At 45.8% G+C, this 26,229-nt stretch overlaps 1 protein-coding gene across 1 annotated transcript in view; it reads left to right on the top strand.

Annotated features, from left to right (window-relative positions):
- The window catches only part of SHANK2 (SH3 and multiple ankyrin repeat domains 2), a 730,263-nt gene that overhangs the window by 93,249 nt on the left and 610,785 nt on the right, over positions 1 to 26,229 (top strand). The window contains 4 exon segments of the mRNA XM_078148660.1: positions 10,065 to 10,268; positions 12,414 to 12,485; positions 14,759 to 14,867; positions 23,341 to 23,492. Of these exon segments, the coding sequence (XP_078004786.1) occupies positions 10,065 to 10,268; positions 12,414 to 12,485; positions 14,759 to 14,867; positions 23,341 to 23,492 (537 nt within the window).

Here is a 26,229-nt window from a genome sequence, read left to right as displayed (position 1 = left end):
AACTAAATTAAATACCTATTATGTGTCAGGTGCTATAACCAAAACAAAAAAACCCAAACCAAATAAACCAAAAAAACCCAGAACTCTTCCTACCCTCAAGGGGATCATGTTCTCCTAGGGTGGACAGGGAGATGCCATGTGCCCAGACAGAGAAAAACAAAATATATATAAAGTATTTTCAAGAGAAAGCATGGGGGAGAGAGGGTAAAATCAGGAATGGCCTCATGTGGGTGGTGCCACTGAAGCCAGGCTCCACAGGAAGCTAGGTATTCTGTTGGGATCATCTTCTTGCCTGATGGAGTGATTTGTGCAAAGACCTGGAGGTGGTAGACAATCTGGAGGTTATGTGTGGGGAACAGCTACCTGGCCACATGATAACGGATCATGGATCCACATGCAGAGGAGTCCGTGGTCTTACAGCTGTGAGGACTCCCCCTCCTGGCACAGATTTTAGCTACTAATAATAACTTCCCTAGTACTACGTCCAGGGCTCCGACTTAAGTATTAGTAAAAGTAGTAACAGTGATAGTAACAACAATGATAGCTAACATTTATGTAGGGTACTGTGTGCTGTTCACAATTATTATCTCATTTGCTCCTCACCATAATCCGGGGAGGTAGATGCTATTATTATATCTATTTTACAGATGAGGAAACTGAGGCAGAGAGCAGTTAAGTGCCTTGGCCAAGATCCCACAACTCCGAATCTGAGGCTTCATTTGAACCTGTCCTTCTGATTCCACGCCCCCCACTCTGTGCACTGTGGCACCCCCTAGCAGCCTATCCGTGTCCGCTTAGTCTGGTTCTCTGTATTTTGCTATCAGATCAAACAAGTTTCCCCAAATTTCTCAGAATCGATCATGGCAAAGCAATGTGTTCCTATGAATACATTATGCTGGCTCAGCCATTCCCTAATCAATGGGCAGCTTCTTTATTTCCAGTGCTATTCAGGGTAGTTTGCTGCCTATCGGGCCCTTCCCCTTTGCCTTGGGTCTGCTGGGATTGGGTTCAGACCAAAGCAGGCAAGCAGTTAGATGCCTTCACCTGTAGAATTCCACATGATTTTCCAAAATTTTTGGACCTGTTTTTGGCTCTGCCCACATGCACTATGTGCCCGGCTTCTGGTTGCTGCCTTTTAAAAGCACAGTGACTGCAGGTGACCCATGAAATGAATTTAACATGGGGTCTCTCATCAAAGGAATCCTCTCACGCACACTGAGCCTCGCCTCCACTCCATTGCCCAGAGGATGCTTTGGGTGGGCTGGTGTGAGCACCACCTCCAGAGCTGTTTCTACTTTGCCAAAAGTGTTTTGGAGATAAAACATCGCTGGTCACTTGTTCCTGGCTCAGGCTGCCTTACCTCTAGCATCCTCTTAGCTCCATGCAGCACCAGAGCAGAGGGTAGGCTTGGAAGCCAAACACCCTGGTGCCGGCTGGCATTACTCACTCTCTCTTGGTTTGCAGCCTAATGGATTCTGATGCCTGGAGCCTTCAAGGAAACTTGGAGCCCGCATCATGATTTAGGACATAGAGTGATGGACTAGCAAGTAGGCAGACCCAGGAACAGATCCACTTTGGAGCTTGACCTCCCTTGACCTCTCCTACACTGTTTCCTCATCTGTAAGATGGGCATAATCATAGGCCCTACTTCTCAAGGGTTTTTGTGAGCTTCTGATGAGGTGACACACAAGACCCCTTGTAAGCTTGAATATTGTCTGAGGCAGATTTCTACAACCTGATTCACATACCATGAGAGCCATTAGACAGTAGTTTTGGACCAAGGTTGTTCTGTCCCTTAATTGAATCATGTTAATTGAGTTTAATGTTTTGCGGATGTAGTAGTAGTGGATGGAGACCCTGCCTGGGACCCAAGACTACCTGCTCTCACATCCTGCTTCCATCTCACCCTTGCTGTGTGCCCCTGATGATGTCAGTTCTCCCTGGACTCAGTTGGCTTGGGTTGTATTTCTGCAGGGATCTGGGCAAGAATTAGGCCTTCTGAGCATCCCCTGACCATTGAGACAGACACTGGGAGGTGGGAGGCCCCTGCGCTGACTGTGACATCCTATAGCTTCTTGTTGGGAGGGGACCTTTTACTGTGTGTCTTGGAAGACCATTGTGTTCTTGTAGTTTTTTTGGCTTTTTTTTGCTCTGATCTGTGATTCTGTTGTGCAGGGCACTCCCAGGAGAGGAAAGACCCTCTATGAGGTTCAATGACTTGCTTAGGGTCACACAGTCAGTATTGGTCAGATTCGTCTTGGGTGTACATTCCTTCCAATTTCCTGTAGCTCAGTTTTCTCACCTTCAGAATTGGAGTGATGCCATTTACTACTGGGATTTTCATTTTTCCCCCTTTGCCCCCCTTTCCACTCTTTAGGGTGTGCTGATCGCCTTTGGGTGTGCTGATGCCCTTGCTGAAAGAAACGTGAACTGAGACCATGGACTTTTTTTGCTTCCATATTTCATTCTTCTCTCCTTTTCCTTCTCTTTTATTACTCTCTCCCTCTCTCCTTTTCCACATGCTCTAATCCTCTTCTTCCCCTAAGCCCCCCTCTTCTTCCCTTCTCCCTATCTATTCTCTTCCATCCTCTCATATCCCTCTGTCCTGCTCCCTCTTCTCTTTGCTTCCCTCTTCCTCCTCCCATTCTCCTTCCTTTCCCCCTCTCCTCCTTCATTCTTTCTCTCTCTCTCTCTCTCTCTCTCTCTCTCTCTCTCTCTCTGCCCCCCTCCCTCCCTCCCTCCTTCTCTCCTCCCCTTTCCTCCTCTGTGAATCACGTCAGAATGCTATTCATTTAATGCCTCCCTTTGTTACCCATTAGGTTAATATTTTATAAGGAAGAGATGGTCTAGCCAGCAGTTCCAGCCTCTCTGTGGACCTGAGAGAGAACATTTCACTTGGCGTGCACCTGGGCTCATGCCTCTCTTTGAGTTCTTGCAGGCCCCACTGAGGGGGAACCAGGGTCATAGGAAGGGGGGTCAGCTTCTCTGAGGGCTCACAGGCCACAGCAGCCACTGAGTCTGGGACCACCAAGTCTGGGGCCACCAAACCTGGGGCCACCGAGTCTGGGGCCACCATAGAAGGGACAACCCCATAAATCCCACACTAGAGTGAAGAACGTCAGCACTGTCAGGGCCATGGAGTTCAGGGCTTTTCCTATTCCTGAGACATTTCACTTCCTCCCAATCATCAATATTTATTGATTTATTTTTAATGAAGCCCCAGGGTTGCACTTTCTTTCATCGCCTCTGTTCCTCCATGGAGACTTCTGTGTGTCACTTTCCATAGGATGTCTGGTCCTAGCTTTGATGCAGGTTTGACCAGTCTTTCAGTGCCTCAGCCTTCCCATCTGTAAGGTGGAGAAAACCTGCCCTATTACCCATAAGTCTTCTCATTTAGTGAGCCTTTCTCCAAGAAATGCATGATGAATGAATGAGTGAGTGAGTGACCTACTTAGCACCTTCTTGGGACATGAGGGTCACAGTTGACACCTGGAGTCATCCTACTCTAAGGCAGTGAGGGGAGGTAGAAAAAGCAGTGACTTTGTGGTGAGCAGATACCTCGTTTAAATCTTGCCTCTAAGAACATCTCCCAGATGTGTGACTGTGGATGGTTCAGTTAACTTTTCTGGGTCTTACTTCCTTCATCTGTAAAATGGGGATAAGAAAACTTGTGGTGCCTACCTACCTCCAAGTGTGGTTAGCAGGCTCCAATCCTTATTGTTGATGAAACCCTTTGTCTGCCTTGAAGTAAGTGCTGTTCACACACCAGCTGCTGCTACACTTGCTCCCTTCTGCCCTTTCTGAGAGAATGAGTTTTATCCAGGGTAGTAGGATATGGCTGAGTAATAATTTCAAAAATAGCTTATGCAGGTATCCAAAAATAGCCTGTTCTCATCTTTCAGTGACATAATGGACCCCCACAGGGGTGTTTGACTCTTCAAGGAGTATCATGAGACAGCAAGGAGATGATAGAAAGAGACCCAGATTTAGAGACAGAGGATCCGAGATCAAATCCTGATTCTGCTGCTTACTTTCCTTGTGACTTTGGACAAGTCTCTTGACTACCCTAGGCCTCAGTTTCCCCCTCTGTAAAATGAGGGAATTAACCTAGAGGTCCTCTAAGGCCATCTGGGATCCCACGATCACTCAGGGCCAATACGTCCAGATCAGGAACATTTTGGAAAAAAAGTAGGAGAAGGTAGAGAAAGCTTTCTGGCTTTCAGGAAATGGACGTGATCTCAGTAACAATTATTTTTGGATGAAAAGGATATTTTCTTAGTAGATATGGATGCAGCTTGGTCTTCTCCTAGGTGAGCATTTATTTTTCAGATGAAGTTTTTTTTTTCTACCTAAAAACAAAAGAGTAGCTGCTCTCATTTCAACTCCATCTGATGTCAGAGCATAAATGCTAATTTAAAAACAAATCGGAGTTCCTTAATTGCATTAATTATCCCAGATTGGATAAACGTTCTTTATCAAGGTCACCCAGATATTCTTTTTCTCCCTCTGTAAGATTCTGTACGAAGCTATTGTTTGAAGCAAGTTTAGAGACTCACCTTGCTGTCAAGGGCACAGCAGAGATGGTCAGGGCTGCAAGGAGCCGTGACAAGTCTGGCTCGACCCCTTTATTTTGCTCCTGGCAAAGGAATGGAGGCCTGGAGAGGCCTCCAGGGAAGTGGGTGGTCAGAGCTGAGGTTGGCACCCACATCTTCTGGCCCCTGTTCTTCAAAAGGTCATTTGCTTCTTCCTTCAGAGGTTACCTTGCCTGGATGCTTTCAACAACATCTCTGACAAGTGTCCATCTCTGCTTGCAAACCCCAGTGGTGGAGTACTCACTACCTCTCAAGGTACCTCATTGCACCTTGGGGCAACCTGAATCATTAGGAAGGTTTCCTTTGTCTCGATCCACCAATACACATTTATTAAGCATCTACTGTGTGCCAGCTACTGTCTGTGCACTGCTCCTGGTTCTTCCATCTTGGGACTAGCAGAGCATACCTAGTCCCTCCATGAGACAGCCCTTCAGATAATTAAAGGCTGTGCTCATGTCCTTCTCGGAGCCTTCGCTTAATCAGGCTGATCAGGCCCAGTGCCTTCAGCTCATTCTCCAGGCCCTTTACCCTCCTGATTACCAGCTCATTTCCAATAATGTTGTGCAAGGAATTCCACCTGAACCTCCATGAGGTTAGAGAGTGTAGAAGGCAGTGTGACAACAACCTCACTCATTCCCCAGGTAGCCCGCTGGGGCCGCTGTCCCACCAGTGCCTTGTCTGGAGCTCAGGTCGCCTTCTAAACACACCCACCCCCAAATTATTTCTGCTTGAAGCACTCTCTGGCACAGGTCCCCCCATCTGTCATTTGGGAAGTTGGCTTTTTGGACTCCAAGTTATGTTTCTCCTTATTAGATTTCCTTACAGATGGCCTCTTCGTCCACAGTGGCCATCTCTCATTTCAGGGGTATATTTCTTCATCCCCACTCATCAAAACTTTTATTCTCCTTCCAGGATCATTTCAGGTGCCACCTCTTCCTAGAAGCCTTCTCCGATTACCCTTTGCCCTCAGTTGAAAGAGTTGTTCCTTTCTTAGATTTTTTTTTTCCAAAGCCCCTTGTCTGCGCCTCCTCTCGCGCCTCCTCATTTTCTGGTTGTATTATTTTTATCTTGTTGTTCTCAGCCTCCATTAGAGTGGAGGCTCCATGAAGACAGCCCCAGTCTGTTTCTTACACAGCCTGAAGCACAGGGGCTTGTGCAAATAGGCAATGAACACACATTTGTGGAATTAAATTCCTGAAGGAGAATCGGCTCCACATTGTGGCCCAGCAAGAGCTTCAGCCCCAGCATGTGAGTGCAGCCCCTCTGCTTTGTGTCATCTAGCAAACTGCAGGGTACATCAGCTTAGCCTGGATTCAGGTCGTTGGTAAAGAAAGGAAAAAGGAGGAAGGAAGAGAGGGAGGGAGAGAAGGAAGGAAAGGAGGGGAGGAAAGAAGGAAGGAAGGAGGGAGGGAGGGAAGGAAGGGAGGGAAGGAAGGAAAGAAGGAAGGAAGGAGGGAGGGAAAGAAGGGAAGGAAGGAGGGAGGGAAAGAAGGGAAGGAAGGAGGGAGGGAAAGAAGGGAAGGAAGGGAGGGAGGAAGGGAAGGAAGGAAGGAAAGAAGGAAGGAAGAGAGGGAGGGAGGGAAGGAAGGAAGGAAAGAAGGAAGGAAGAGAGGTAAGGAGAGAAGGAAGGGAGGGAGAGAAGGAAGGAAGAAAGGAAAAGAGGGAAGGAAAGGAGGAAGGAGGAGAGGGAGAGAGAAAAGGAAGGAAGGAGGGAGGGAAAGAAGGGAAGGAAGGGAGGGAGGAAGGGAAGGGAAGAAAGGAAGGCAAGAAGGAAGGAAGATTTGGAGGGAGGGAAGGAAGGGAAGGAAAGAAGGAAGGAAGGAAGACAGGGAGGGAGAGAAGGAAGGAAGGGAGGAAGGGAAGGAAAGAAGGAAGGAAGAGAGGGAGGGAGAGAAGGAAGGAAAGGAGGGAAGGAAAGAAGGAAAGAAGGAGGGAGGGAAAGAAGGGAAGGAAGGGAGGAAAGAAGGAAGGAAGAGAGGGAGGGAGGGAAGGAAGGGAAGGAAGGGAGGGAGGAAGGGAAGGAAGGAAGGGAGGGAGGAAGGGAAGGAAAGAAGGAAGGAAGAGAGGGAGGGAGAGAAGGAAGGAAAGGAGGGAAGGAAAGAAGGAAGGAAGGAAGGAAGGAAAGAAGGAAGGAAGAGAGGGAGGGAAAGAAGGAAGGAAAGGAGAATTGAAGTACCTACCATGTGCCAGGCACTGTGCTAAGTGCTTTAGAATCATTATTTCATTTGATTGTCACTATGACGCTGAGAGGGAGGTGCTATTATTATCTGCATTTTATAGTTGAGGAAACTTAGGCAGGCAGAGGTTGTGGCTTGCCCAAGGTCACATGGCTGGTGAATATCTGAGACTAGATTTGAATTCAGCTCTTCTTGACTCCAGGTCCACCCAGCACTCTGTTCCCTGCACTACCTGCCTGCCTAAAGGTGTTAGACACCGAAAGTCCTAGGAAAGACTCCTGGAACCTCCACCTGGAGACCAGCCTAGTGTGACGGGCACTGTCCTCTTCACTTTGGTCATGACTGTTGAAATGTTCATTGCATGGCTGCATGCAGCTCTTTAGCTATGATTAGACTTCATTTGGCTGCTTTCTGTTAGAAGCTTTCCATCATTAGATGCCTGCAAGTCATAATCTGAGCAATCAACATCCTTCCTCCACTTCGTTTGTCCTGTGTGAATTTCTAGGCCAGATTCCATTGTGAGGTCACTCAGTGGCTGTTCCTAAAGAACTCTCCATGAAGTCTTGGGTGGTCATGGAAAAAGCTTTGCATTTGGTCAGAGGATCTGGGTCAAATACTGGCTTGGCTCCAATGTCCTAGCTTTATGATCATGACCTAATTTCTCTTCCCATTTCTTGGCCTCAGTTTCTACCTTTATAAAATATGGGCAGTGGACTAGATGAATCCCTCTGGTCCCTCCTAACTCTAAATGAGCCTGAAATTGATTTTATAAAGTCATTCTGGAAACCATTCATAAAGATCAGCAGGGAAGGAAGGGAGGAAAGAAGGAAGGAAGAAAGGGAGGGAGGGAAGGAAGGGAAGGAAGGGATGAACACACATTTGTGGAATTAAATTCCTGAAGGAGAATCGGCTCCACATTGTGGCCCAGCAAGAGCTTCAGCCCCAGCATGTGAGTGCAGCCCCTCCTTCCTTCTTGCCTTCCTTTCTTCCCTGCTGATGATGAGGGTTGAGAAGACACGCTCAGCCTGCCCCTTTGGAGGGGGGAGGCTCCAGATGGTGTGCAATGTCCATGTTCTCTGAGTATGCCAATGCTCCATTGTGGGGCTTTTGGGTCTCTCAGGGAGTGGGGGTGCTGAGCTGACTAGGCGATGGGGGCTTCTGTTTCCCTGACACAGTCTGAGGCTGTCCTTCCAGATTTCCATGTGGGGTTGTCCTTTGTAAGAAAGTATTTCTGGCAGCAGCTCCCATGTCAGGGTGCTGGGTTCTAGGATGAACATGGAACACTACGGAGTTCACGAGACCATCTGGTGCCAAGGTGCAGACTTTGTTTACCCTAAGATGAGTGCGGTTGGCTTTTCGTTTTGCCCATCTGATTTTTAGAGGAGTAAGGGGCTACTATCTTCTTTCTAAAGGCAGCACAGGTGGTAGCCATTCCATGAAATTCTCATCATGGTGGATTCTTGAGGCTCAGCCAGTGTAGACAATAGCTGCCTAATATACAGGAATTGGAAACTTGAGTAGGACCCAAAGCCTCTATGTCATCTGTGTTGCTGTGTAGGCAGGAGGCACCTCCCTTTGGTGACCAGGGCATTCTTCCCCCCATGCCAACTTACATTTGTCCCCCTAAAGTTGCCAGGAAGCTTGATTTGTATGTTCCCCACTCATTTAACCTTAATGGATGTTCATTCAATTCCATAAACATTTATTAGGTACCTACTATGTGGCAGGTACTGTGCTAAGTGCTGAGCATACAAACGAGAAAGTCCCTGCCATCAAGAAGCTTAAAATCTAATGGAAGAAGCCGAATGGGGGAAATGACAATCCTAACTCCCGTTTCATCAGTGGTTTAGGGTCTGAAAACCCCTTTTCCCATTGCATTCCCACAAGATAGGTGCTTCCATTTTCCAAATAAAGAAAGTGATGTTTAGGGAGGTTAGGTCAGCTCCCTGGGGCCACACAGCAATCTGGAGACAGAATTGGACTCAAATCCAGTCACCTGCTGCCATGCTCAGTCCTCTTTCCTGTGCCCGTAATGACTATGGACAAGATTCTGCCAGTGACGAGAAACGCTGAGAGCTCCGTCGGTCGAATGGACCCAGACTGGTTCTTTTGTCTCCCCGGATAGCTTTCCCACTTTGGGGCCATAGAATCATGGATTGAGAGCTAGAAGGAACCTCCCAAACCACCCAGTCCATGCCTCTCATGTACAGATGAGGAGGGTTGTGGGCGGTCAGTGTCAGAGGCAGGATTTGAACCCATGTCTCTGACTCTCTAGTGAACTTTCTTTCTGTTAGACCACTGTCTTGAATCTGGAGAGAAGCTGCATGAGCAGAGACAGGGGCTTGACTGCAAAAGATGTTGTGGGAGTAGAACTGACAAGGCCTGATGACTGATTGAATAGATGGGGTATGTAGAGTGATCCCCAAAGTTGCTAGGTCACACAGGAGTGGAAAAGCCAGTACTTGAACCCAAGAAGCATGAAATGGTACTGTGAAAATGGCTATTGTAAGGATAGCTCACATTTCTATAGCATCTGCTATGTGCCACGCACTGTGGTAAATGCTTTACAATGATTATCTCATTTTTTATCCTCACAACACCTCTGGAAGATAGATGCTATTAATATCCCCATTTTACAGTTCAGGAAATTGAGGTGAACATTGGTTATATGACTCCTCCAGGGCCACGCAGCAGGGAAGTGTCTGAGGCCAGATTTGAGCATGGGTCTTCCTGACCCCAAGCCCAGGACTCTAGCCACTGTGTCCCTGGCTGCCCACAAGAGTGCTGGATTTGGAATCATAGGACAAGGGGTTCTCTTAATGGATAGGACGTCATCTCACTAACGTTTGGGAGAAACAGGAGTTTGTTCAGGGGACCAGGTGCTAAGGGAAGTTTTGCTTCCATACTGAGAGGCAGAATGAATTGAAGAAGGGAATTCTTGGGGAAGTCTTTGAAGAGTTGTGCTGTGGAAGAGGGATGAGCCTTTGTGTGCTAGATCCTAGGTTGCAGAACCAGGAGTGGTGGGCAGAAGGTACGGAGGTTTGATGTCACTGAGGACTTCCCACCAATAAGACCTGTCCAAAACCAGACTGGGTCACTGCCGACAGGGACGGGCTCCCTCTCGCTGGAGGAAGAGCCTGGATGCCCACTTGTTGGGAAAGTCCTACTGGGGACTCCTTCCTGTGCGAGGTGGGCTAGAGCTTCCTGGGTCCTCTTCCACGTGACATTCACTGGGAGCCCTGACTCTGAGAAGTTGCTAAGACATAGTTTTGTTTTGTTTTTTCCTCCCTAACAGAAATGCATTAGATTTAATCCAGACGCATCAGTGTGGGTGGCTAAGCAGCGGATTCTCTGCACATTGAACCAGAGCCTCAAAGATGTCCTAAATTATGGGCTGTTTCAACCTGCCAGCAACGGGCGAGATGGGAAATTCTTGGATGAAGAACGGCTTCTCAGGGAGTACCCACAGCACGTGCCCAAAGGAATTCCTTCTTTGGAGGTATCCAGCATGTAGAAAAGAGGATTAGATTAAAGCGCCTGATGGGGGATGAGAGGTGGGGAAAGCCCCACCTGAGTCCTTTGGACCTTGTGTGCCTTCCAGATTCAAGGCAGGTGGGAAGACTGTCTTAGAAAGAAAAAGACTCTTTATGGGATAGGCTGTCAATCAGGAAGTCCTGAGTTCAAATCCTTCCACAGATACTTGCTAGCTGTATGATCCTGGGCAAGTCACTTGAATGAAATTTCTCTGTGCCTTATATTCCTTATCTATGAAATGGGAAAAGCATTTACCTACTGCAAGAATAAATGGGACAATATATGTGAAATGTTTTCCAAATGTTAAAAGCCACCATCATCAGTAAAATTTGCCCCCATCATTACTATTGGGATTATTATTGGGGTATTTGGATTATTTGGATTTTCTTGATAAGAGAAGGAACTTGGGGCTAGGGGCCCAAATTTCCCAATCACCTGAGAGTGCATGACCAGGGGAAGCTGTTTTTCTCTTCCTTCTTGAATGTAGGGCGCTCGCTCTCTCTCTCTATCTCTCTGTCTCTCTCTCTCTCTCTCTCTGCCCAACTTTGTTCCCAGGTGATTCTGCTGGCCACCCCAAAAGTGGGTTGATCAGCTGCTTGGTTAGTGGTCAGCAGTAGGGATTTCCTTCCTCCCACCTGCTGTCCAAGGATCTGAGTGTGACCCCTGTCTCTGGGGGAGTCGCCAATGTTGTGCTCTGGTCTGGTGGCCTATCAGTCCCACGTTTCAGCCTCATCTGGAGAGCAGGTAGGAGAGAAGGCTGGGTCCTCTACTGCAGGAAAACAATTGTCCTTCCCCAGTAGGCTCCCTGCAAACCCTCCTTTGTTACATCCTGCATGATCCCTTCTTCTGATAACAGAACCCTTCAGTGTATTGTATTCACGGTTGGGATATTGATGAAATGTGTTCCCCTCCACTGTTGTGCTGTGAGAAGGGGAATTCATAAAATGAGCCCTTGTGGACCCCTCCACTCCCTTCCACTAATCCGAGCAGGGGAATGAGGGTGAAGATTAACAGCCAAGCCCCTTCTGCCCAGAAACTCCCTGGGCACTTGCCGATTTACCTTGAAACTTCCTGGTCTGCCAGAATAAATAAAGCACGAGAACCCTCACTGGATTTCATTGTCTCAAACAGGATCCCTGGCGAGAAAGGAATTTGGATTTGTAATGAGTGACTCACTGTTGGGGGGCAGGGGAAAGGGAGCGGGGTAGAAAGAATGGGATTATCTCAGAGAGACCTTTGCATTTCTTTGGGATGTCTAGGCTAAGCTTCCCTGCCAGCTGAGGCCAGTCACCTTAGAAGCAGACCACGGTCTGTTGGTCCGTTTTTAAGCTCCAATGTCCAACGTGCTGTCTGTCCTCCCCGTACTGTGCTTGGGATACACAGAAAGTGCTAGGAAGAGGGAAGGATTTTCCCCATGGAATCATTTCCATTTCCCAGGAAAAACAAAAACAAAAGCAAACCAAACATCCCAGGTCATAGCCTTGTGAGAGATTCAGGCAGAGTGGAGAGCTCGCTGTAAGACAGAGGATGAGCTGGCCCGATGCAGTGGGCCAGCACAAACGATCCTCACCCACTTCTGAATTTCATCGATAAGTAAGAAGGCGGCTACATGAGAGGAAGGGTTCCACATTGGGAAGGATACCTCCCATCCATAAAGAGCTTCCCAGAGCCTTCTGGTGTGCCATGAATTGTTCCATGAATGGTGGGCACGCTCCTGTGTGAGCTGTCAGTGAATCGAAGGAGAATCAAATGCCTGTAGTCCTGGCCTGAAAGCCTGGCCTGAGGACGGGGCAGGATTCTCGGACCAAGCTTGGTCTCAGCTGTTAAGGGGAGCGAAAAAGCAGAACTCTGAATGTTTCAGAGAAAATGATTACCAAGGTGATCATCACCTCCTGATCTATGAGTCCTTTGTGGAGAATCATTTGGAGTCTGATGTTTTGGGGGCACCCTGGAATAAGATCGATTTCTGGCTGTGTGCCCACATCCTTCCCTTCTTTAGGCTCAGTGTGTGTGAGAGAAAGATAGGAATGAAATCAGCTTTTTATCTCACCTGGCCCACAAAGCCCCTTTGTGAAATGTTCTCTGTTTGATCTGGTTTCTGTTTTCTCAGTTCCGATACAAAAGGCGGGTGTACAAGCAAGCCAATCTGGATGAGAAGCAGCTGGCTAAGCTCCATACCAAGGTGGGTTGGTTCTAGGTGATGGGGCCTCAGTGGACTTGGATAATCTCAGAGGGCAATCAATGAAGCAGCAGATATTTGGCACCTGCTGGGCTCCAGGATTGGTGCTGAGTTCAAAAGACAAGACAAAAAAGAAAATTAGTCAGTGAGCATTAATTAAGTGCCTATTGGTGTCCTAGGCTCTATGCTGAGTGCTGGTGACACAAGACAAAAAGCATTAACAAGCATTTATTAAGTGCCTCCTATATATGCCAGGTGCTGTACTCTCTCAGAGGAGCCCTTTAAGCACTGAATTTTCTTTTCCTCTCTTTCTTTTTCTTTCTTTCTTTCTTTCTTTCTTTCTTTCTTTCTTTCTTTCTTTCTTTCTTTCTTTCTTTCTTTCTTTCTTTCTTTCTTTCTTTCTTTCTTTCCTTCCTTCTCTCTCTTTCTTTCTTTCCTTCCTTCTTTCTCTCTCTCTCTCTCTTTCTCTTTTTCTCTTTCTCTCTCTCTCTTTGTCTCTCTCTCTCTCTCCCTTTCTTCCTCCCTTCCTGTCTTCTTCCCTCCCTCCCTTCCTTCCTTCCTTCCTTCCTTCCTTCCTTCCTTCCTTCCTTCCTTCCTTCCTTTTTTTCTTCATTTCTTTCTTGAGAAGAAGTTTTTCTTGGGGTAGAGAGCACCTCCTTAACATTCCCTATGATGTCCTTTGGGAAACAGCTTGGTGTACTGGACTTGGAGTTAGAAAAACCTGGGTTCAAATCCCACCTCAGACCAGCCGTGTGACCCTACACAAATCATTTATCTCCTCTCAGCCTCAGTTTCTTTTTTTGTAAAATGATGGCCTTTCTGCCCCCTTCCTGGTCTACATCTATGATGCTAGGATGATGGATCAATCCATCAGACATGTGCTAAACACCTACTGTGTGCCTGTCCTTGAGCTTACTGCTAAGGATAAAAAAGGTGAAAGGTGGCAGTCACTGCCCTTGAGCTGCTGAGAGCTCCACAAGGAGAATCTGGCCAATCCACAGCTTACTATAAAATCAGGCAGATAGAATGTGATGGAGCCGAGGAAGGAGACCAGGGGCCCTGGCAAGTTTGAGGAGAGGGAGGGTACTTTCCACAGGGTTAGAGTTGGAGAAGGTGCCCTCTGCTGGACCTGGAAGAAAAGAAGGCTTTCCAAAGAGGCGTGGCAGATGGTTTGGACAAAGGTGTGGAGGAAGGAGATCTCTCAATAAGGTCTGAGGATCAGTAAAATGGTGCTGTGATGTAGGCAGGGAAGGGAACAAGCATTTATTAAGGTCCAGGGACTGTGCTTAAGTGCCTTACAAACATGATCTTGTTTGATCCTTACAACCCTGGCAAATGGGTGCGATTATATCCCCATTTTTATAGATGGAGAAACTGAGTTAAGTGACTTACTAAGGGTCACACAGCTACTAAATGTCAGAGGCTGGATTTGAACTCAGGTCTTCCTAGCTCCAGTGCAGCATTCTACTCACTTCACATCCAAGCTACCTCTAGCTGCTGTACAAGGCGTAAATAAGGACTTGTGTGAGATGAGGCTGAAGAGGCAGATGGGCATCAGCTTGCTTATGATGTACTTAATTGTAGAGTGTCTTGTGTTATCTTTGTCAGATCATGATATACCATGTCCTCCATATTCACCTGTGATTTCCATAAGAGCAAGAATCTCATCTGAACTAAACTCTCTGTCTCAGCCAATGTGGCACGTGGGGCTCTGTACACACTAGGTCTGAAACGAATGTTTGCTGAGTGCCACACAATGCACACAGTGGCTGAATAAGGATTATCTCCTTGTAAGTTGTTGAGAACATGGCTTGTGACTTATTGGTCTAGTGAAAAGTTGTGTATACAGTAGGGAGTAAATAAATGGTTTTATAATTGTGGAGATAGAGACCCCAGAGACCCCCAGCCTTTCAAATAGCCATGTTTTTGTTTTTTTCTTTTTCCCTGGCATTAGTGTCAGCTATGGAATGAGCTGTGTCCCAGATTGCAGACTGAGGCCTTCCAAGAGGGTTTTAATGGGGAGGAGGAAGGGAAAGATGGCGTCCCTGATGGTGGGATTCTCAGACAGCTGCAGACTGATAATCAGATAGCAGCACTGCCAGGGCTTGTGGACTCTACTGCTTTTTTCTATGCTCTGCTCTTGGTGCTCAGAGAGTCTGCCCTTTCCCTCTTAGAATGAAGAGATCAGAATAGGAAACGCTCATTTGGTGTCTCTCAGGGACTGCTCCAGGATGCACCGTCCCCATGGAATGACTGTCCTCTTTTTGGTTCTGCAGACAAACCTGAAGAAATGCATGGACCATATTCAGCATCATTCTGTGGAGAAAATCTCCAAGATGTTGGAGAGAGGACTGGACCCCAACTTCCATGACACGGAAACAGGAGGTAAGTAGCTGCAAGAAGGGCCCTCACCAGTGCTTGGCCACAGTATGCCAAGAGCTCTCTTTCATCTCTGGCATGAAATATGCCTGTGTCCACATGTGCCTACACATAAGCATTCTGTGGTTAAAGCCAACTCACAATACACCCTGTGTCTCTCCAAATACAGGCTGCACCTTTTGGTTCACAATCATGAACCCATCTGACTTTGGGGATCTTGTGGACAAGCTGGGGACAACCCAGCCTGCTTCATGCCCCACCCCCATTGCTAGTTCCTCTCTATGGGTCATATATGAGTGTAAGCTCCTCGAGGGCATGAACTGGCTAGCTTGCTTGTATTTGTATCTCTGACACTGAGCACAATGGCACCTTTTACTGAGGGCTTAGTAAATGCTCTTTCTATCTCCATCTGTCTATATCCCTACATCCATCTCTATCCATCCATCATTTATATAGCAATCCATTTACAGAACAATTATCTTTATCTGTCATCTATCTATATATCTATTCATTTATCTTCTCTCTCTCTCTCTCTTCATCCATCCATCTATCCATCCATCCATCTACCTATCTACCTACCTGCCCACTCATCTCTCTACCAACTCTTTATCCTCCTTTTCACTGCCAAACTCCCAGAGAAGGGCATCTATAGTCACTGCCTGCGTTTCTTCCCTTCCTCTTGCTTCTCAGCCCCTTCTAATCTGCCTGCCAATCTCACCGCTAAAGGGGAAATGCTTCTCCCAAGCGTAAGAAGGCTCTCTTAACCACTTGATCCCATGCTGTTTCTCAGTCCTCAGATTTCTTGATCTCTCTGTAGCCCTAGATTTTCTTGGACAAACTCTTCTCCTGGATACTCTCTCCTCCTTGGGCTTTTGTGGAACTGCTTCCTCCTGGCTTTCCCACTTCTCTGCCCTGTGTTTTTTTAATCCCTTTTGCTGAATCCCCATGTTCTAATTGTGGCTGTCCCTCAAGGTTCAATCTGAAATTGCCTTCACTTCTCTTCCTATCCCTTCTCTTATTGAGCTTATGGGTTTAACTCTCATCTTTAGTAGATGATTCCTGGCTCTCTGCATCCATCCCTTGACTCTCTCCTGAGTGCCAACGCCATGTCACCAGTTGCCTGCGAGTCCCATTTATGCCTCCAAGATACCTGAAAGTCAACATATCAAAAACACAGTGCGCTATCTCTCTCCCACCCATCCCAAACTCACTGACCCACTCCTCTTCCAAACCTTCCTGTTTCTGTTGAAGGGCACCACCAACTTCACCATCTTGAAGTCCTCCAAGACCTTTCTCTCTTCTTTTCCTTCTTCCTTCATATCTAATGAACCAAACCAGGTTTGGTTGACTTCACCTCGTTGATGTCTCTGGTCTCTTCTCCCTTCTGCCCACCCACAAGGCCCCCAAACTCTAGTTCAGATTCCCGTTCCCCCTCATCTGAGACTACTGCAGTAGTCTCATACTTGGACCTCTCCTCCCCCACACTCCAGAGTCTCCCCTCTCCAGTCCTCTTCTGCATGGCGGCCAAAATAATCTTCCCAAAGGCCAAGCCTCACCCCATCACGTCAATGCTTGAGGACCTTCCGCCACTCTTTGTCGTCCTTGGATCACACGTAGGTTACTCATATCACCAGACCCTTGGTGCTGGGGCTCTAGCCAATCTTTCTAGACTTACTGCCTAACCATCCTCTACATGCCCAGTGTCCCAAACAAACTGGCCCCCTTGCTGTTTCCCAGACTTGCCCTTTCCTTTCCTGTCTCTATTATCCCCCGTGCCCCAGAAGCCCTCCTCCCTCCTCATCTCAGCCTCTTCAAATTTCTATCTGTCTTTGAGGCTTAGCTCAGGTGCTATGTCCTAGGAGAAACCTCTCTGGATACACTAGGGTACTCTCTCTCATTCTCTAATCACGACAGATATGCCTGACCATAGTGGTCAGAGAGCAGGCTTTAAAGTCTGGAAGACCTGGGTTCAAATCCTGCATTGGTAGAGGGAGTTTCCTCACGTGGGAAGCCCTTATGCTAATGAAATCACAGCTAGAAATCCCTGTCTGTATTTACCAGTGTCTGGATTGTTCTTCCCAGTAGAACGGAAGCTCCTTGAGGGCAGCAGCCGTCTGCCTGGCATCCCCAGGGCTTAGTCCAGTGCTTTATAGAAGGAACTCGATAAAGCTTGGTTGGATTGAATGGGAATAAAAGTATTGCAGGAATGAAAGGAATTGGAGGAAAAGTGACAAAGAATAGTCCTGATAAGAAATAAGCACACATCTTTATTTTAATGGGAAAACAAATCAAATGATGCACAGTAAGTAGAGTTTTCCTATGATTTCCCCCCCTGGGATTTGTGATTTCATCACTGTAGGAGCTCTGATATAGGAACTCCCTTGACCTCTCTGCTACCTACAGCTTATGGTCTTAAAGCTTCCTAGAGCTCTGAGGTTAAGTGACTTTCCCAGGGTCACCCAGCCTACCTGTGTCAGAAGTGGGCTTTGAACCTATGTCTACTTAATGAATCCAAGCCCAAGCTCTTCTCTACCATGTCATCACTGCCATGATATCCTTCTTTCTTTAGGTAACGTTGTTGAATTATATCATATTTTATTTTTACTTTTCAAAGATCTCTCATTTAGGGGGTGTTCAGGCTGTGTGGCCCCAAAACCCCATCAGTACCCAGGAGGAGAATGAACTCCTTTCTGATAATTCTCATCTACCCCAAGGGATAAATCCTTGCCATCCCCACCTCTGATTCCTCTGAAAGCTTAAATTCATTTGAATCCAGTTACTAATTGCAAGTTAGTGTTCTACACTGCTGTCTTTTGCTGGTTTCTGGCCTTTGGATATATTCCGATTGTAGGTCAAACACATTATTAAAAAAGAAAAAAAGCATGTTTCTTCTGTATTTATGTCTCCTTCATTTCTGAATATTCCTTTTCTTCCTTAGCAATGTAATAGGCACAAAGTAGGTGAGTAATAAATGCTTATTCCCTTTTCTTCCATCCAGTAAGCCATCCCTTATAACAATAAAAGGAGGCCAGGATGAGGGGGAAGCCATTTAGCAAAATCCACCACTCAGTCCACCAAATTTGACAGTATGTATTCACTTTCACCCCCATAGCCCGCTACCTCAGCCATGAAGGTTGGAAGGTTTCTTTTCTGGCCTCTTCCCTCGAGCCAAGCTTTGTCATTATAATTATGTAGAATTGAGGTATATTCGTTGTTTCCTTTTACATTGTTACAGTCACTGTGTATGTTATTTTCTAGATTCTACTTACTTCACTCTCTGGCTGTTCATGAAAGTCTTCCAATGATTCTCTGAATTCTTCACCAACATATCCTTGACCTGCCTGATCTGGGAATCATGTGTGTCCAGTTATGTGGGCCTGTGTGGGGCACCACGTGGCAGCATTGTAACCATTCACCTATTTGGGATCCCTTTCTACAGTCTATCTTCAAAAAACAAGAACACTTTGTTCTCTGCATCCTGAGGCTCAGCCGTACTTTCCTACTTCCCTACTGGCTTGTTGAGTCATCTAAGATCATAGGGTTTGGAGAGGGAAGAGGCCTTAAAGTCTATCTAACCCAGCCCCTTCTTTTTAAAAATAGGGAAGTTGAGGACTTGAGCTAAAGACTTACCCGAGTCAAATAGCTCGTTAGTCACAGTCTTGACACTTAAACCAGGTTCTCTGATTCCAGGTCCTTGGTGGCAATTAAACTGCATTAACAAGTCATTTTCATCCTCAGTTTCTTCTTCTTTTTTTTAAATCTGGCTCCATCCATCAAGAATCCCATATTCTGGGAATGGAGGGGTAGAACATACATTTATTAAGCTCCTGCTGTGTGCCAGCCATTTTGATGGGCACTGAGGATATGGAGCTGTGATTTCATCCTCAAAGGGATCTCTCACATGCAGAAACTTCCTCCTGTGATGCCAATCTGTGGCCTCACCCGTAGCTTGTGATCTTGGACAGCTGCCTGTAGTGCCCGAGTTTAGATAACTCCCTGTGATTAACAAATCGTTGGTGTCAAAGAGAAGCATTGAACCCCATCTCCCTGACTCCATGGCTGCCTTCTCCCTACCATGTCACCACACTGCTTCTTTCCATTGAATTTTTTGAAGGGCCAGTGGAGACAGCTAACTGACAAACTCTGAAGAACTGTGTCATCCTGCATCAATTTCTTCATGTTATTGTCACCTTGGGGCTATCCCTGATCTCCTCAGCCTCCCAGTTATTTTAAAGGAGATTCTATAGGGGGAGGGGTAGGTCCATGGTCAGTTTCATGGCCACCAAAAGGGACCAGATCAATTTCCCCAATGTAGCCTAGACTTACAGTAACCTTTGTGATTGGTATGGCACACCATGGACTCCTACCAAACTGTCCAGCCCCTAGCCCCATAACCCCAACCCACCCCAATGAGCTGTTGTATAGTCCACTTCTCTGCCTTTTATTTGTGGAAGCTGCTTACTGGTCCCTCAACCAGGCATTCCTTCTCTCTCTTTACCTTTGTGCAGGCTTTCCTACCTGTCTGGAATGCCCTCCCTCTTCTACCTCCCTGAATCCCTGGGTCTTTCAAGATTCAAATATGATGCCATCTTCTCTGGGCAGCCCCATCACATTATCTTGTGTATACAGGCTTGAGTCTGTGTTCTCTGCACCCTTACAGCAGAATGCAGCCTCCTTAAGGGCAGGGATTATGCTGCTTTTTTTTTATCTGTGCTATCTTGCACAGTGCCTGGTATACAGTAAGCGCTTAATAAGTGTTTGTTGGATTCAAGTGTAGAGCTTTACTTTTATGATTGTCACACAACTACCTCTTATAAGTGTTTGTTGGATTCAAGTGTAGAGCTTTACTTTTATGATTGTCACACAACTACCTCTTATTCATGAATGTATGTAGAGAGGGGGAAGGGAATTAGCATTTATATAGCACCTACTATGTACCAGGCACCACAAATCTGATCTTATTGAATCCTCACAACAACCCTTCAATGTAGGTGCTACTTCTGAGGTTCCCTCTCTGCCATTGTAAAGGCCAGAACATTTGGGCTTGGGATCTTTCCCAAGATCCTTGGGTCCCTTGGACACCAGCTTGGGCTCATAGGCCCTCTTGTCAGTTTTACCATCCCCTCTCTTCCCAATTCTCCTGGGTGGCAGCGGCCTTCTTCCTGTACCACTGGCTCATGTCACTGGGACGGTCTGTATTCCATCGGTGAGATCAGGTGAGCTAAGGCAAGAGAAGAAAACATTTGATTTGAATGACAGCTGAGGAGATAATTAAACCCTAGAGGCAGAAACTGTCAATAAGAAAACAAAAAAAAGCAAAACCCAGTGTGGTTACAGAGGCCTGCCGGGTACCTATTTGGGATGCAGATTTCATGAAGTTAATCACAAAAACACCATTAGAAGATGAGTCTTTGCCACCAGTGTCCCAGACCCAAGGCTGATGGGAAAGAGCCATACCAGGTGGAATACTAGAGACTCTTCTTTGCCTTTCTTCTCTGTATTCAAAGTATAGTGAGCACCACCTCAAATACAGTGTAACTCACCAATTTTTCTTTCTCCCTGGGCCTGTGGACCACACATGAAAATATGCCCCTATTTCCTCACAGGGATGGCCTTAGCTCCTAGACTTCATGTTTATAGAATGTATTTCCTAAGTTGATTCAGGGTAACCAAACCCTTTGAGTTTCTTGTTCCAATTCAGCTTGTTTACTTGACTATTGGTAACAAGGAATGATGGATTTCACTCATGGGTCTGCCCATGTGCAGATGGATAGAATCAGGCTTCATTCCAAGAGCTTTGAGCAAAAGCATAGATTCTTATCAGAATTACTGGTCTTTATTTTGCTGGAAATACATTGATCAGGGTAGCATGGGGGATGTTTATAGGAAACCACAGCTCAGGGACAGACCTGCCAGGTCTCTCTATGTGCAGTTGACTTGGCAGCATAGAAATTATTTTATGTTCAAACTTGTTGCCTTCCATGTAAATACTTTCCTTTTTCATCACTGAAATGTATTTGGGTACACTCTTAAGGGGCAGGTAGGTGGTGCAGTGGATAGAACGCTGGGCTTGGAGTCAGGAACACTCATCTTCATGAGTTCGAATCTGTCCTCAGACACTTCCTAGCTGTGTGACCCTGGGCAAGTCACTTAACCACTGTTTGCCTCAGTTTACTCATCTGTAAAATGAGGGGATTGAACTTGTTGGCATCCATCCGTCGTCCTCCAGCTCTAAATCTGATTCAGTGACCTACCTTTATGTGGTGGTAAAGATGATCAAAAGCATTAATTTATATGAATGTGCTTTGTCATGAAAATGTAGAAGCTGGTGAGTATGAACCCAGTAAGCATCCCTGCTAGATGCTGACATTTGTGTACAGAAACGGGTTTTCAAAGGTGCCATCAGAAGCAAGTCAATTGGCCATGACATTTCATACCTCAAATTTATGTATGTGTGTGTGTGTGTGTGTGTGTGTGTGTATACACACACACACACACACACTCACACACACGTATGTATCTATGTATATATTTATATGTCTGTGTGTATACACACACACACACACACACACATACACATGCACACACTCAAATGTAATAAATACTCTGAGACACTTAACTCTCACTCTCAAGCATGAGTTGAGCCCCCAGAACTCATCTGTCACATACTCTCAGGACTGGTGGTGGTTGTCCTGAGGATTTAGGGGCTGTCTTTCTTAGTGCTAATGATATAAGCCCCCATCAGTGAGTGTCCCACTTTGATTTTCATCTTAAAATCCTTTAGTCCATTAGACTTAAGTGATTCCTAGAATAGAGCATTTACTAAGTTGCTTAATAACCACTGAATAGGTTGGTACAAAACATTCTCCTCCCCCCTCTAAAAAGAAAGTGTAACAAATGAGCACGAAGAAGCTTCTTTGCTGGACTCCTCATGGGGCTGTAAATCTGTATCCAGTCTGTATCCACACTGTCCACAATCCTCAGGGATGATTCTAGGCATGCTGATGAAAAGTCCTAAATACTCTAGAGTTAATTTTACACCCTTCGAAGCTCAAAAGGTTCGCCTCCAGCCAGTGAGGGGGAGTACAGGGAAGGAGACCAAAACCAGAGCTAAAGTGCCCCCTTTCCTCGAGGGGTTACTGCTATGCTCACTAACTGGAATCTCTAGCTGCTCCACATGTATAACTTGGTTCCTGAGCTTGGATTCTCACTCTAGGCTCCCAACAGGGCATTACTAAGTGACCTCAGTCAATCCAACTTTTCTAAACACTTTTCACATTTAATTTAAAGACTGAGGTTACTAAAGTGTCTTATCTCTTACTTTAAGTGGGGTGGAGTGCCCCAGTTGAGTGACTGAGTAAATAAATCAACCCCACCCTTATATAAATATAGGCCATTTTTATTAAGCAGGTCAAGAAAGCCCAGCCTGTCCTTAGGAAGATCAGAACTGTATTATGAAATCATCTGTCAACCATCCCGAGGGCTTAAAGCATGTCTTGACATCCCCAGGTTTTAGTAATTCACAAATGAGTTGAGTGGAGTTCCTGCCTTCCCAGTCCCCCAGGTCCTCTAAGCCTTCCCACTAAGGTTGTTTCCTTCTACTGTCTGTGTACTGTGTATACAAGTTGTATATGAGACATTCTCTCCCCATTGGTATTTCATCTCCTTCTGGTCAGGGATTATTTTTGCCTTTTTTTCTGTCAGCAGTGCTGTGCCTGGTACATAGGAAGCCCACAAGAAATACTTATTGATGGTCTCATTGACTAATTCTCTCCTTACACAACTCCCCTTCAGCTGAACCATATAAGACCATCTATTCTGGTAGGAGATTGGCCAAAGGACTTGTCCATTTGTCATTTGTCAACTTGCCTCTGCCCTACCTTGGTGGGAGAGTGAGCCTAATGGCGGCCATCCATTTGATTTGGCTCTCATGAACTGTCATTAAACACACCGACTTAGGCACAGGGTGATTAATGGGCTTATCATTGCTAGGCATTAAGGAAATCAGAAACTGATCGGAGTATAAATTCTCATTTAAAAGAGATTCAGAAAATTTTCCTCTTGAAAGCCCTTCCTCAAATGGCTTCCACCAACCAGTCCAGCTGGCTTACCTGCTCTTACCTGGGCATGAACTTCTGTGCCCTACTTACGTGCCTTTGCAGAGGAGAAGACCCCATGTTTAGAGACCAGAGTCCCCACCTTCCTCGGAAGCCCAGCCCTAGGAGGTGCCACCTCTGTGGCAGGCCATGTCCAACTGTCTCACTTAGTAGGGCTGCTCTCCTCAAATATATAGCCTTTGCTTTTCCTTCCTAGTACCTGTGTTGTGCCTCAGTAGAAAGTAAGATCTTGCAGGGCAGGCACTATTTTTTCCTTGTATCCCAGGCACCTCCTTACCCCTGGGCCGGGCACATAGTTGGAGCTTCATAAATGTTGGTTAGGTTGAACGACTCTCCTAATTTTCCATTGTTCTGCCCTTTAGAAACGCCACTGACTTTAGCAGCCCAGCTTGACAACTCTGTGGAGGTGATCAAGGCTCTAAAAAATGGAGGTGCTCACCTGGATTTCCGAGCCAAAGATGGAATGACCGCCCTCCACAAAGCTGCTCGGGCCAAGAACCAGGTGGCCCTCAAGGTAAAGGCCTGGAGCTCTCCCTGGTGGAATGACACCCCCCTCCCTTTCCCAACACCTCTGAGTGAATCATCTCAGGGACTGTCATGTTCTAACCTGTTTTAACTCAACTGAGCTTACCCCCCAAGTACTGCTTGTGAATTTTTGAATTTTCTTTGTCAAGAGGCTTATGTTCTTAGACGTTAAAGCTCCTGGTGAGAACTTCTGGTGCCAAGAGGGTGGAGTGAGGAAGTAACCCTCTGAAGCCCTCCCAAGTTCCCCTCCAAACAACTAGGGAATCACTTCAGAATTGGTCTGGGAGCAGGGAATCAGCTGACCAGCCCAGTAGGAAAGGCCTGTCTCACTGGAGTGGGAGGGGAGTGAGGTCCAAGGGAAGCAGCAGCAGCCAGCCTCCGCAGAGGAGGGGGAGCCCCCTGGCAGCAGGGCTTCAAGCCTGGGGCAATTCAAGATGAAGGCCCCTCCCTCCTGCAAACCAGTAGACCCCTAGCAGGTAAGCAGTCTCCATAGTACAGCAAGGCCCCCAGCAAGGCTTCTTGACCCCACTGCTGACCAGTAGTCAAGCCCCACCCCTGGGGCCTGCCAGCAGACAGACCCTATTTCCATAGCAATGCAGCAGCAAGGCCCCACCCCTGGAGCAGGCCAGCCACTAACCCCCACAGCCAGGGGAGGCCAACAGGGAGGCCCCACCCCCCAGTGCAAGCTGGAAGGGAAGCCTACCCTCCAGAGAAAGCAAGCAGCTAATCCCTGAATCAGCCCAGGGAAAGCCATCAGTAAGACCCTGAGCCCCAGCATAGAAAGCTTGGGACAGTGCAGGACCAGAGCCCAACTCTCATATAAAAAAACCAGGTCAACAAAAATGCAGAAAAAATTAGCAAAAAACAAACAAATAAAAAAGAACTTGACTGTAGAAAGTTACTATGGTGACAGGGAGGATCAAGGCATAAACTTAGAAGAGGAACATAGTGACAAAATGACTACAAGTGAAGCCTCAAAGAAAAATGCAATTTGGTCTCAGGATCAAAAATGATTCCTGGAAAAGTTTAAAAAGTTTTTTTTTTAAAGCCAATGAGAGAAGTAAAAGAAAAATTGGGAAAAGAAATAAAAGTAAGGCAAGAGAATCATGAAAAAAATAGTCAATAGAATGGGAATAGATATACAGAATTATATCATGGAAAATAACTCCTTAAAAAATAGAATTGGCCAAATGGAAAAGGAAATACAAAAGCTCACTAAAAAAAATAATTCATTAAAAGTTAGAACTGAACAAACAGAAACTAATGACTCTATGAAACATCAAGATACAATAAAACAAAATCAAAAGAGAAAAAAAATAGAAGAAAATATGAAATTTCTCATTGGAAAAAAATGACCTAGAAAATAGGTCCAGGAGAGATAAAATGAGAATTATTAAACTACATGAAAACCATGATTAAAAATTAAAAAAAGCCTGGACAATATCTTTCAAAGAAAATTGCCTTGATATATTAAAACCAATGGGCCAAACAGAAATTGAAAGAATTCACTGATCACCACCTGAAAGAGGTCCCAAAAAGAAAATTTCCAGGAATATCATAGCCAAATTCCAGAGCTCACAGATCAAGGAGAAAGTATAGCCAACAGCAAAAGAAACAATTCAAATATTGTGGAGCTACAGTCAGGATTACACAGGATTTGGCAGCTTCCATATTAAAGAACTGCAGGCCTTGGAATATGATATACCAAAAGGCAAAAGAGTTAGGATTACAACCAAGAACCACCCAGCTAAATTGAATATGATCTTTCAGGGAGGGAAATGGACATTTAACAACATAGAGGACTTTCAAGCATTTCTAATTAAAAGACCAGAGCCGAATAAAAAATTTGACCTCCAAATACAAGACTCAAAGGATAAATAAAAAGGTGAAAAAGAAGTAAGAAAGAGAAAACATAAGAAATTTGATAAGGTTAAACTTTATATTTCTGTATGGCAAAATAACTCCTAACAACTTTATTACTCTAAGAACAACTAGAAGGAGTATATGTAGACAGAGGGTGTGGCTATAAGGTGACTTTGATGGGATGATATACTCCCAAAAAAAACAAAAGGGGTGAGAAAGAAAATTGCATTGGAAGAAGGAGGGGAAGGATTGAATGGGGTAAATTATCCCACATAAAAGAGGCATGAAAGAGCAATTATAATGGAGGGGAAGATGCGGGGAAGGGTGGAAGGCAAAGCTTAAATGTTGCTCTCATCAAAATTGGCTCAAAGAAGGAATAATACATACATGCTCAGTTGGATATAGAAATCTCTCTTACCTTATAAGGAAGTGAAAAGGGATGGGGATAGTAGAAGGGGGAGAGGGGACTGATAAAAGGAAAAGTACATTGGGGAAGGTAGTGATCAGAAGTAAAACATTTGTGAGGAGGGAAAGGGTAGGGTGTAATTAAAAGAGAGGGAAAAACAGGGGGAAAATAGCATGGAGGGAAATACACAGTTATTTTAACTATAAATGTGAATGGGATGTACTCACCCATAAAATGGAAGAAGACAGCAGAATGGATTAAAAACCATAATCCTACAATATGTTGTTTACAAGAAACACGTTTGAAGTAGAGAGATACACACAGGCTAAGGATAAGGGGCTAGAGCAGAATCTATTATGCTTCAGGTGAAGCAAAGAAAGCAGAAGTAGCAATCATGATCTCAGACAAAGCAAAATAAAAATAGATCTAATTAAAAAAGGTAAAGAAGGAACCTATA

Source organism: Phascolarctos cinereus, unplaced genomic scaffold (genome assembly GCF_003287225.1).
Source record: "Phascolarctos cinereus isolate Bilbo 61053 unplaced genomic scaffold, phaCin_HiC Scaffold_9;HRSCAF=440, whole genome shotgun sequence".
In the NCBI taxonomy this organism is placed as follows: Eukaryota; Metazoa; Chordata; class Mammalia; order Diprotodontia; family Phascolarctidae; genus Phascolarctos; species Phascolarctos cinereus.
Note: the sequence above shows the minus strand (reverse complement) of the source record. Positions and strands in the feature narration are given on the sequence as shown.